The following is a 12880-nucleotide window of genomic DNA, read 5'->3' on the forward strand; positions in this document are numbered from 1 at the left end:
TGTGCACTGTGACTTGTTATTGAAGGGATGGTCCTCCCGGCTCCTGGACAAGTCAGATCCCAAAGGGGGACCCCTGGCTGGGATTGGAGCAACTCCCTGTAACCCCTTCACACCAGGATAAAGAACAAATAAACAAACTATCTATTTGCAAGTGATTTTAAATGACACAGCATTTCAAACTTTACGCGATACACAAATTTTATACCAACCCAATATTATCCATAACAGAGGCTCAACCTCAGAGGTACGACCCGCCTGGGTCAACTCCTGAAGTTTTTGCAGTATCTTTTCCCGAAACTTGATGACTCCTTTCTGAATCTGTCAATATGGACTTTTCACATATCTGAGAACCTAAATTTTCTCAGTTCCAGCTGCAAATTTTTGACCAAACTGTTCTGGTTAGTTGGATTCACAAATCTAACCCATCTGCTGAGCTGACTTGCTTCCTGAATTGTTCTCGGAAATAAACTAAATTTGCTTCTGAACAGAGCATTGATGTTTCTGAGCTGAATTTGTTTCTTTAAAAACCTGCTCGACCTTAAATTGGAGACACTGAAAGTGACTATCCAACATTTCCTATTAGAAGGGAAACCTGAAATTGAGATATCACAGTGAGAATTGGCTAAGATTTCGGTAGAAATGGAAAAAAAACTTTAAAAGAGAAAGAGAATTGAAACAAAAAGCTTGATTTAGAAGAAGAAGAGATTTTATCTTGGCTGGTCCTAAATATTGGCCTTACCTCCCTCCATGTCATTACGGAAATTACTTATTTGTTGTATCGTAAGATGCTATTTTCTGAAAGCAATCTATTTAGTCTACATTTAATTAGCAACACTTAATTTAATTAGCTGCTGTACATTTAATTAGCTGTTGTGGGTGACTTGTCAGTGAGTTAGATTATAACTGGGATGCTGCAGGAGAAACATCCTGGATTACCTCTGTTGCCTTTGTGATGTGAGCAGATTGCAGCCCATAAAGTTAGGCCAGAAGATGAGGATTTTAATAAAAAGGGAGTGAGCTGTAAATTTAATAATTACATGCATGCAATTTTTAAAAAAAATTACATAAGCATAAAGTTAAGGAGAACGAAGCTAGCTTGTTAGTACATCTTTAACAGAAATGCAACAAATGGATTCTGAATGAGAGTTATCCTCAGAAATTGTATCAGAACCAATACAGAAGTATTATTAATAACATATAATATTATTAGATAAAAAAACATAACGAGCATAGACGTACTGAAGGGACAGACTTCCTTGAAGGGGGATAAATCACCAGGCAGGATGAATTATATGAAGGCAGTTCATGGAAGCCAGGGATGAAATTTAAAGTGTTCTGAGGATAACTTTCCAATCCTTATTAATTACAGGCAAGGTACCAGACAATCGGATGTCTGCAAATGTGAGTCATCATTGACAATCACTCACTTAGTGAAGTCACTGGCACTCCTTTCCCTGACTCCTTTTCCTTCTTTCCTCTCATTGACAGGAGTTCTCAAATTTTGTCCCTTCATGCAGGAACTTCCTCCAACTCAGTTCCTTCTGAGCAAGGGTCTCTTAAGTGTTGACATCTATTTTACATTTCTTGAGAGAAGTCTTTGAAACACTTCCTTTGTCCTCCTCACTTTTGAGTACTTTCCTTGAGCTGGGTGAAAATGATTTTCTTCAGCAGTTGGAACTCAGGCATCCTGGCCAGATTAGCGGAGTTGGTTTCAGATAATCATGGCTTCAATGCTGATACAGTTGGGAGCCCCACCAACACTGCTGTTATCCACCTGTTCCCCCAGCTGATGGATTTTTCAAGGACCTTGAGACGTGTCAATATGTAGTCCAAGTTTCACGAGTCATATGGAAGATTTGGACGGATGACTGCCTTTTACACAAAGATCTTGATATCAGCACAGAGGTCACAGTCATCAGAATACTGATCCTTAGGTGTCTGGAAACAGTGCTCACAAGTTGGTACTATGTTGATTCTCTTATCAATGTCAGCATTACATGAAAGGTAGCTTCCCAGTTAAGGGAAATGGTCTAAGTTTGGGAGGATTTCTCCATTGGTCTTAATGGAGTGAGGAACTTGACCTGCGAGGGGTTGATCAGGAGACCAGTTGCCATTTTGGGCATAACCCTTTATCAGGACTCCTTTTGACCCGATAAAGGGTTGTGCCCGAAACGTCGAATCTCTTGCACCTCAGATGCTGCTTGAATTGCTGTGTTTTTTTCAACTGCCACACTTTATCGATTTTGGTTGGAAGCCACACTGGTTTTCAGGAAGGTTTTCCTCAGAGGCTGGAAGAAGGAATCTATCAAGGATTCAGTGATTATTTTCCCAGCGAGGGAGAATAGGCTATTCCTGGGTAGTTCCCACGGTCCACTTTGTATCCTTTCTTGAAGATGATGGCAATGGCAGCATTCCTGAGATCAGCATGGATTTCTTCTTTGTCACAGATTTTCAGGAACAGTTGATGGAGATGACAGATGAGCACTACTCCACCAAGTTTAAAATCTCCACTGAATCCTGTCAATTTCTGCGGCTTTTCCATTCTTCCAGATTGGAGGTTTGTAAACATAAGATCATCATTTCAAAAAAGGTATGAGCGATAGGCCAAACAATTATCAGCTGGTCAGACTGAGGACTGTGGTGGGCAAATGACTGGAAACAATATTGAGAAAGAGGATGAAGTGTGACCTAGAGGCACAGATTAATCAGGGCTAGACAATATGGTTTTGTTAAAGGGATGTCAAATCTTAATAACAACTGATTTTCTTTTAAGGATGTAACAAGCAGGGTTGAGGGTTGTTGATCAGCAGATATTGTTTACACGGATTTTGGTAAAGAATTTGAGAAGAGCCCACATGTTAGACTGTAAGAAAATCTAAAGTCCATGTGCTACAGGGGAAAGTGGAGATCTGGATCCAAATTGGCTCAGTGACTGGAAACACAAAGTGATGGTCAGCAATGTTTTTGCAAATGGAAAACAGTTTGTATTTGTGTGGCATCATTCAAATTTGGGTTCATTGCTGTTTGTGGTACATGTCAATTATTACACTTAAAGATACGAGGAATTAGGAAATCTGCAGATGAGACAAAAATTGGCCATATAATTGATAGTGAGGAGCATGTTTGTTGATAGCAGGAAGATATCTATTGTTTGCTTGACTGGATAGTAAAGTGGCAAGTGGAGTTCAAACTAGAGAAATTTCAGATTATGCATTGGCAGGCCAATCAAAGCCAGCCAATACACAATAAATGGAGGGTATTGACAGAGGCAGAAGAAGTGAGAGAATTTGGAGTGCTTGTCCACATATCCCCTAAAGATACCAGGTCAAGTAGACAAGGAATAAAGAAGGCACAAAAACAGACGTTGCTTGAGAAACTCAGCATCTGTGGGAAGAAAGCAGAATTGATGTCTTGAGTCTGGTGACTCTTCATCAGAATAATCATGTGTTCAAGATGTGTTCCAAGGGAGAGTCACCGGACCCAAAATATTGAGACAACTTTCTTTGTACAGTTGCTGCCAGACCTGAGTTTCTCAAGCAATTTCTGTTTTTGTTTCAGAGCTCCAGGATCTGCAATTGTTTGTTTTATTATATTAAAGAGGGAATGTGAGATACTTGCCTTCATTGGATGAGGTATTGAATAGAAGAGTGGGGATGTAATGCTGGTACGATATAAATAGACACTGGTTGGACCACAACAGGAGATTTGTGTACATGATAATTTTAGTCAAATATTACAGGAAGGATGCAATTGCTTTACAGTATGGAGGAGACTCAAGAATATTGTGAGTATTTCCATTGTAAACGATGAGATTTCTAAATACTTGGAAGTATACGGTAAAATAGAGCTAAGTTAGCATGGTTTCATCAAGGGGAGGTCATGCCTGACAAATCTATTAGAATTCTTTGAGGAAGTAATGAGCAGGTTAGACCAAGGAGAGCCAATGAATGTTATCGACCTCAAAACGGCCTTGGACAAGGTGCCACACAGGAGGCTAAAGCTTAAGATGAGGGCCATGGTGTCAGAGGCAAGGTACTAGCATGGCTGGAAGCTTGGCTGTCTGGCAGAAAGCAGAGAGTGGGGATAAAAGGGTTCTCCTCTGGATGGCAGCCAGTGACAAGTGGTGTTTCACAAGGCTCAGTATGGGGACCATAATTTTTCACTTTATACATAACAATCTAAATGAGGGAACTGAAGACATTCTGATTAAGTTTGTAAACAACTCAAAGATAGGTAGAGGGACAGGTAGCATTGAGGAGGTGGGCAGGCTGCAGAAGGATTGGACAGGTTAGGAGAGTGGACAAAGAATTGGCAGATGAAGTACAATGTGGGAAAGTGTGAAGTCATGTACTTTGATAGGAAGAATAGAGGCATGACTATTTTTTAAATGAGGAGAAAATTCAAAAGTCTGAAGTGCAAAGAGACTTTGGAGTTCAAGTCCAGGATTCTCTCAAGATAAACTTGCAGGTTGAATCAGTGGTTAGGAAGGCAAATGCAACGATGGCATTTATTTTGAAAGGACCTTGAATATAAAAGCAGGGATATACTTCTGAGGCTCTATAAGGCTCTGGTCAGACCACATTTGAAGTATTGTGCGCAGTTTTGGGTCTCATACCTCAGGAAGGATGAACTGGCCATGGAACATGTTCAGAGGAAGTTCATGAGAATGGTCCCAGGAATGAAAAGCTTAAGGTATGTTTGAGGATTCTGGGTCTATACTTGTTGGAGTTTAGAAGGATGAGGGGAGATCGAATAGAAATATACAAAATACTGAATGGTCTGGACAGAGTGGATGTTGGGAAGATGCCTCCATTGATAGGAGAGTCTAGGACTTGAGGGCACAGTCATAGAGTAAAGGGAAGTCTTCAGCCAGAGAGTGGTGAATCTATGGAATTCATTGTCACAGAAGGCTGTGGAGGCCAGGTCATTGAGTACATTTGAGACTGAGACAGATAGGTTCCTGAGTATCAAGGGGATCAAGGATTGCAGGTAGAAAGCGGGAGAAAAGGATCAAAAACATATCAGCCATGATTGAATGGTGAGCAGACTTAATGGGCTGAATGACCTAATTTTGATCCTATGTCTAATGGTCTTATTACATGGGCGTGCAAATTGCAGCTATGAGTCACAATTATCGAGGTCAGGTTTGTTTCTAAGAGGAGGAAGACAGGTTACTTAATACAGGTGTAAAAGTAATAAGCAGCAGGGAAGGACTTTCCCTCCCAGGCAGATCAGATATCAAGTCAATTCTTGACCATATTCAATTCTTGACCATATCCCTTTAGGATGCTGACAGATTTGTTATGATTTGGAGGTGCCAATATTGAACTGGGGTGCACGAAGTTAAAAATCACATAACACCAGGTTATATCCAACAGATTTATTTGGAAGCTCTAGCTTTTGGAGCGCTGGTCCATAACCACCAGTTGGACTATAACCTGGTGTTGTGTGATTTTTAATTTATGATATATTTGTTCTGTACTTGCAGCTTAAATGTGAATTTTAGTTCAGATTTACCGATCTAAAATCGTGGAATTAACTCCAGATTCTGCACATGAACAGAGCTGTTCCTCACCCACCCGCCCCTGTCACCCGGCCTGACCCTTACCTGACCCCGCCCCCTTCTCCGACCCCGCCCCCTTACCTGGCTCCGCCTTGTACAGGCCTGGCCCTGCCCCCTCCTCTGGCTACGCCTTGTACAGGCCTGGCCCCGCCCCCTCCTCTGGCTCCGCCTTGCACAGGCCTGACCTCCGCCCCCTTACCTGGCTCCGCCTTGCACAGGCCTGGCCCCGCCCCCTCCTCTGGCTCCGCCTTGCACAGGCCTGGCCCCGCCCCCTCCTCTGGCTCCGCCTTGCACAGGCCTGGCCCCGCCCCTCCAGTTCCGGCCGGGAATCCTGGGGGCGGGCTGTTATGTAATTTCCGTGTCTGCTCCCGCCTGGTGTGCGGTGCCGCGGTCTCGGTTGTGTTTGTGAGTAAGTGGCGGCGGCGGCGGCGGATTAATTATCCCAGCCCCACCCCCCGGGTCCCCGGCCTTGTCTGTGCTCCGGGTAAGGTCAGTGTCTCAGCAGGTGCTTCACTGGAAAGGAGGCCTTCACCTGGTCAAGTCCGGCCCGGGGGGTGGGGGGGTGAATGCTCACCCCCCTGAGGTAGGGGAGGGCAGCCTTGGGGGGAGGGTAGAGAGGTTCCCCTTGAACCCAGCCTGGGGGGGTGGGGGTGGGGGATACAGAGGTTCCCCTTGAACCCAGCCTGGGGGGGTGGGGGTGGGGGATACAGAGGTTCCCCTTGAACCCAGCCTGGGGGGGTGGGGGGTAGAGAGGTTCCCCTTGAACCCAGCCTGGGGGGGGTGGGGGATACAGAGGTTCCCCTTGAACCCAGCCTGGGGGGGTGGGGGGTAGAGAGGTTCCCCTTGAACCCAGCCTGGGGGGGTGGGGGGTAGAGAGGTTCCCCTTGAACCCAGCCTGGGGGGTGGGGGTGGGGGTAGAGATGTCCCCCTTGAAACAGGATTGGGGGGAGGGGTTGTAGAGAGGTCCCATTGAAACTCACCCTCAGTCTCTCATGAGATTATTAATATTTCTGTCTTCCTGCCCTGTCCCCAGGGAAAGACGGAGACATACTTTGCTAACCAACCTGGGTGAGTGTGTGAAGCCACCCTCCACCTCCAACCCATAACCAGCATTCAACTGTTAGGGACTGATGTGAAGCTGACTGTGGGAAACCACATCAATCTAAGAGAAGAGACTGAGCGGTTTGGGCTAGGAACAAAGTTGTCTGCCTGTGTTGAAGGGTTGAGGGCCTGCATATTGAGTGTTTATCTGGCCCCAGAGTGTCCTTTGATAAATTAAGTGAATAGGCAGAAGAGTAGCCAAGTATTTTTCAATTCAGGCTTGTGGGGTTTCATCTATTTTGAACCTAATAAGGATAAAGCAGTATCTACTACATGGTGAAAGGCTCGAAGCAGCAGAAATCAAAAGCAGGATTTGTAAACATGGAAAAGTTGTAAGTACTTAAAGTAATTATAAAGGTGAATGGAATGTTGGCAGTGGGTTTTTATTTTAGGGCATCGTCGATCATGTCTGGGGGGAATCTGCGGTCCTTGAAGAAGGAGGCCATCTGGGGCTCCAACCGCCACCAAGACAGAACCCCACTGGTTCTCACCTACCACCCCACCAACCTCCGTATACAGCGTATCATCCGCCGTCATTTCCGCCAACTCCAAACGGACCCCACCACCAGGGATATATTTCCCTCCCCTCCCCTCCCCTCCCCTATCAGTATTCCGCAAAGACCACTCCCTTCGTGACTCCCTCGTCAGGTCCACACCCCCCACCAACCCCACCTCCACTCCCGGCACCTTCCCCTGCAACCGCAGGAAATGTAAAACTTGCGCCCACACCTCCTCCCTTACTTCTCTCCAAGGCCCCAAGAGATCCTTCCATATCCGCCACAAATTCACCTGCACCTCCACACACATCATCTATTGCATCCGCTGCACCCGATGTGGCCTCCTCTATATTGGGGAGACGGGCCGCCTACTTGCAGAACGCTTCAGGGAACACCTCTGGGACGCCCGGACCAACCAACCCAACCACCCCATGGCTCAACACTTTAACTCTCCCTCCGACTCCACCGAAGACATGCAGGTCCTTGGACTCCTCCATCGCCAGACCATAACAACACGACGGTTGGAGGAAGAGTGCCTCATCTTCCGCCTGGGAACCCTCCAACCACAAGGGATGAACTCAGACTTCTCCAGTTTCCTAATTTCCCCTCCCCCCACCTTGTCTCAGTCGTTTCCCTTGAACTCAACACCGCCCTCCTAACCTGCAATCCTCTTCCTGACCTCTCCGCCCCCACCCCACTCTGGCCTATCACCCTCACCTTGACCTCCTTCCACCTATCACATCTCATCGCCCCTCCCCCAAGTCCCTCCTACCTACCTTTTATCTTAGCCTGCCTGGCACCCTCTCCTCATTCCTGATGAAGGGCTCTGGCCCAAAACGTCGAATTTCCTGTTCCTTGGATGCTGTCTGACCTGCTGTGCTTTAACCAGCAACACATTTTCAGCTCTAGTTTTACTATGCCTTGAGTTGAGTACTGAGAGCATTTGTGGACTCCCCTTTGGGAAGAATGTTTGGTTTGTAAGGATTAGATTGCAGTGAGGGGTTAAACAAACTTGAACTTGCCTTGAATTTACGAGGAGGAAGTGAGGACTGCAGGTGCTGGAGATCAGTTGAAAAGTATGGTGCTGAAAAAACACAGCAGGTCCAGCAGCCCGAAATGTCTATTCTCCTACTCCTTAGATGCAGCCTGACTTGCTGCGCTTTTCCAGCACCATGTTTTTCGACTTGAATATACAAGTTTAAGAGGTGAGCTGATTGAAATTTCAGGTTATGGGGAACAGGTTGGTAAAGAAAAACTATTTTTGCTGTTGCAGGAGTCTAGGAATAGGGGACATAGTCCAGGAATTAGAGATGGACATTTTTGGAGTGAAATTAGGAAACATTCTACATGATAGAAGTTTAGACTTCTCTTCTGTAAACTGCATTTGAAGTTAGAGTAACTATTTTTAAAACTTGAGATTGATAATTTTGTCAACCAAAGGTCTTCAGTGGTATTAATTAGCAATTAATAATTGAATTTGAGTAGAATTGGGTCTGGATCAAGCACAATCTGAACAGGTTTGAGGGGCTAAATGATGTACTTCTGTTCTCCAATAATATTGGTTTTGTGGTTTGTATTCTGTGGTGGCCCATCATGGAAGTGAAAGGGAAACTTAACGACAATAATTTTGTTCCGTACTCCACAGCAGCAACCATGATTAGTTTTAATATTTTTGCCTGTATAAATGGTGCACATGCAATGAAAATTTATTCTTTTTGTAAGTGTTTTTTTTCTTTGAATAAGAACTGAACTGTTGAGAAAGAGATTTGGAGTGCAGTATAGAATGAAAATATTGTGGTTCAGAGTTAGCAACCATCATATTAATATCTCCTGCCCTGAGTGACAGGATGTATAAATTATACAAAGTGTCCATTACTGTTGACAGAGTTGTTACTTGACTCGTTTTGCATCACAACAACAAACGTGGCAAATACAAGCAGACCTCGGCCAATTCTGGAACTACTTATCAGTTCATCACATGAATGGCAATGGTTCAAGGAAGCATTTCACCACCAACACTACCTTCAAGGACATTGTAGGGATCAGCATTGAATGCTGCTGTTGCCAATAATATCCACACCCTGTGATTAAATCAAAGTTAGGAGCCACATTCACCTGCTGCAAGTGAGATTTAGAAAGTGCAAAGGGAAGGAAGAGGGGTTGAGAGGAGCCTCATATATTAGTTATGAGGGAAACAAAGGGGCTAGATTTCAAAGGAAAGTTATTTAATTTAAATGTATAATAGTATAACCAACATTCGCTTTTAACTTCTGATTTTGAAGACCAACAAAACTTTAAAAAATGTAATACATATGACATATTGGTTTCAAGGAATCAACTGCTGATCCTTGGATAAATCAGTAAAAGTTATAAACTCAGGACAATTTCGACACTTGCAGGTATTTAATTCAAGTGCATTTACATCTTTACTTCTATCTGCATAGATTTCACATTTTATATTTTATTTCAGGCTTAGCATGTAATAAGCTGCTGGTCTCACCTAGCGAATCCATTGCTTACTGTGGGAAATGGAAAATTCCTTAAGTAGGATTCTTCAACATGAGTAAAATAGCAGCCAAATGATGAAATGATACTGCTGTTTTACAAAGTCAAATGTTTAGCTTGAACTTTGAATTAAACTCAATTAAGTAATTTCAGTACATGCAGAAACATTTGTGTACTTGTAAATAACTTATCACTGCATTAGTGTTGAAGTAATGTGATGGTTCATATCCAAGAAATCTTACATTCCAAATGGGTTCTTCCCCTTGTTCGAGCCAGTACCCATAACTGGTCACTATCGTTTTGTTACTGCTATGCTATATAGCGTAATGTTTGTTGCTAAAACAAAAAATGCAGTATTCTTTCTCTCCTAATGAGATATCACTGTTTATGACCTTGGGATAGAAATGTGTAAGAGCTGAACTGAGTAACTGTTGTACAATGTGACACTGGGGAGAAGGATGCAAATAATATGTTCAAAATGTAGATGATTATTCAGTATCCATTTTTTCATGGGATGGGCACCCCTGGCTAGCCTTATATTTATTGCCTATTGCTAATCACCCATGAGAAGGTCATGAGCTGCCTTGAACTTCTCGAATCTCTTTGCACGGTAGAGTGAAGGGGAGAAATTGCAGATAAAAACCCACAATGCTCTTAGAAAGGGGGTATGAGAACTTTGACCCAACATGATGGTCTTGCCCCTTTGTGCAGGTCATCTTTGTCTTTGGTGTTCAGGTATTCCAGTGGCCTGGCATGACTCTCTCTCTTGGTTGAGACTTCCAAGCTAGTATCTAGTACCTAATGTTCCATCATTCCTAAGTCAGCTCTCCCTGAGCCCTGGAGCCATTAACCAAACTGGGATGAACTGGTCCTAATTTTACTTTTACATTATGCATAACTTCTATCATTGGGGCGACTTTTAAAACTTTTCACTGTATTTTTGATGTAAAAATACACGTGACATTAAAATTTATTTCCTATTCCATGTTCATTGATTTGAAACTGCTGTATTCTATCCCAAGTGGAAGGGTCTGTTATTTAGGGCATGGGATATTAATAGGAATTACTGCTAAGTTAGTATGAAGGGCTACGTATGACATTGTGCAATCCGAGTGAGACACCGGATCCTTCTACAAGTTGGGGCTGACAATCAGAGTTTCAAAATCACTCCATTCTACGATATGAAAACTTCTTATAATTGTCCATTTTCTGCCTGCCTCACGTGGGGTACTGTGTTGTGCAAAGGCTGTAATTATAGCAGGTGTGCATGGTTGAAGATAAAGCTCATTAAAGGTGACACAGGTTATAAAATCAGATCAGCAACTGGATCTGAACTTTTTTTCAGAACAATTGCTGTGAATAGAGGTTAACACTTAACTTCTGACATGATAAAGAACCTGATTTTATCTTGTGAAGAAATGTCCAATGTTTGTATTAGAGTTGGGTTTCAGGCTCTCTAGCTATGCTTTCAGCTCTAGTCAGTGTAGGTGCTGGCTTGTCATTGCTGGTTTCTATAGCTATGATTTTTCCATGTCCAGAGGTGCTTTCATGCATAACTAGGACAGTTTTTTTTCCCACCACCAAATCACCTTTTGGTTCCAATTAATAACCAACTTGCATGCAGTTCTGTGGCAATGACTTTTATTTATTTTCTAATCAATCTGTTTAGAAATTAGAATGTTATTACTTAGATCTAGAGTGGGTAGAACTTGAGCCCAGGCCTCCTACCTGAGATGGGGTGCTATCACTGTGCCACAAAACTTTGTTCTCTAGCTACGACTGGATTTGGATTCTAATCTCAGTTGAACACTGCAATTGATTATGTAATTGTATTAAGTCTTGTCATGGCCTTCAGCTGTGACAATTAGATGGAATCACAGGCTCATATGGACAGAACAACTGGAGTCTTGGTTCTGAAATTGTGAATGTGCATGGTGGAATTCTGTCCTTGTCTTGTAACTGCACCTTCATGTACAAGGAACTTGAGTCAGATTGTATGTTCTTAAGACACACCTGGACTTGGGATATTTTTGGATGTATTCTTTCTCACATTTTTGAATATACAGAACACTTGAGAGTGCTTAGACTGTTGTGGAGGTGGTGATAAAACTGAAGGCAAATTAGGCAAGAACATAGCACTCTTCTCATCCCACCCCTGCTATCAATCCTTACGCTGAGTTTCACTCCTCCCCCCACCCTATTTGTAATATCAGCATTCAATAAAATGCAACTTATTTGCAGAATGCAGAACTGGTTTTGGAGGAATATAGGTACTATTGTGATTTATTTTGAGGAAGTGAACTACTGTTTCCTGTGTACTTTCATAACTTCCCATCTTTAAAATTGGTTTCATTGCTCTGCAGCTCCAATGCAGGATAACTGAGAGAATCCAGGAGTAGATACTTGTAAAGGAAAAGCTGCAGCACCGTTTATAACTGTGTTGAAGGATTTGATCATCTTTTGAGAATTAAGTGAAAAGTCATTCCACAGTGAACTAAACCATCCCCTTTCTTTCTCATTTCCAGGTGAAGCCATTTGAATTGACGACCACATTGCTATTATTTGGTTGAAATTATATCTCCTACACCTAAACTTGAATTGTGACAGCAGAGGTCACAGAATGAGTGGACAGCGCGTTGATGTGAAGGTGGTAATGCTGGGGAAAGAGTTTGTGGGAAAGACTAGCCTGGTGGAGAGATATGTGCATAATCGATTCCTCAATGGCCCATATCAAAATGTGAGTATGAATGAGTGTGGTACTCCAGGTAATGTTTATACCAGGATGCCTTTACCTCTGAATGACAGTTTATCTGGATAAATATGCTATTGGAAATGTTGATAATGCAAAGCTAGTGCCCAGTCCATGGCTGATGATAGGAGTAGGGAAGTTACCTAACTAAGCTGAGGACTGGCTGGTGAAGGTATGAAGTCAGTCACATAGTTATGTGAAATATGTAAAGCGTTGTATTGCAAGTGGAATTTTTCAACTCTAGTCTTGTAGATGCATTAACTGTCATTGATGCACACTTAGTGAATTTGTACTCCATTTCTGACTTTGCTATGTCAGTTGAGGAGACATTAATCCATTTAAAATGTCAAGTTGGTGCTCCTGTTAAGATAAAGCAGATGGAGAAATTTGGTCGTAGTAATTGTATGCCACAAATTAGTATCATCCACTACAGAATGTCTCTTTACATTAAGGAAGACATGTATC

At 43.0% G+C, this 12880-nt stretch overlaps 2 protein-coding genes across 6 annotated transcripts in view; one reads left to right on the forward strand and one right to left on the reverse strand.

Annotated features, from left to right (window-relative positions):
* nsd1a (nuclear receptor binding SET domain protein 1a) overlaps positions 1-12880 on the reverse strand; it is a 322813-nt gene that overhangs the window by 3423 nt on the left and 306510 nt on the right. The gene's annotated exons all lie outside the window — the stretch shown is intronic.
* rab24 (RAB24, member RAS oncogene family) overlaps positions 5887-12880 on the forward strand; it is a 29501-nt gene continuing 22507 nt past the window's right edge. The window contains exons 1-2 of one of the 5 annotated variants that reach the window (XM_060836978.1): positions 5887-5972; positions 12192-12403. In XM_060836978.1, the coding sequence (XP_060692961.1) occupies positions 12287-12403 (117 nt within the window). In that variant the 5' untranslated portion in view covers positions 5887-5972; positions 12192-12286. Of the gene's footprint in view, positions 6053-6510; positions 6997-12191; positions 12404-12880 lie in introns of those variants that run through there. The other 4 variants (XM_060836982.1, XM_060836977.1, XM_060836979.1 and 1 more) reach the window with 4 other exon arrangements.

The sequence above is a fragment of the Hemiscyllium ocellatum genome, chromosome 16, assembly GCF_020745735.1.
Source record: "Hemiscyllium ocellatum isolate sHemOce1 chromosome 16, sHemOce1.pat.X.cur, whole genome shotgun sequence".
In the NCBI taxonomy this organism is placed as follows: Eukaryota; Metazoa; Chordata; class Chondrichthyes; order Orectolobiformes; family Hemiscylliidae; genus Hemiscyllium; species Hemiscyllium ocellatum.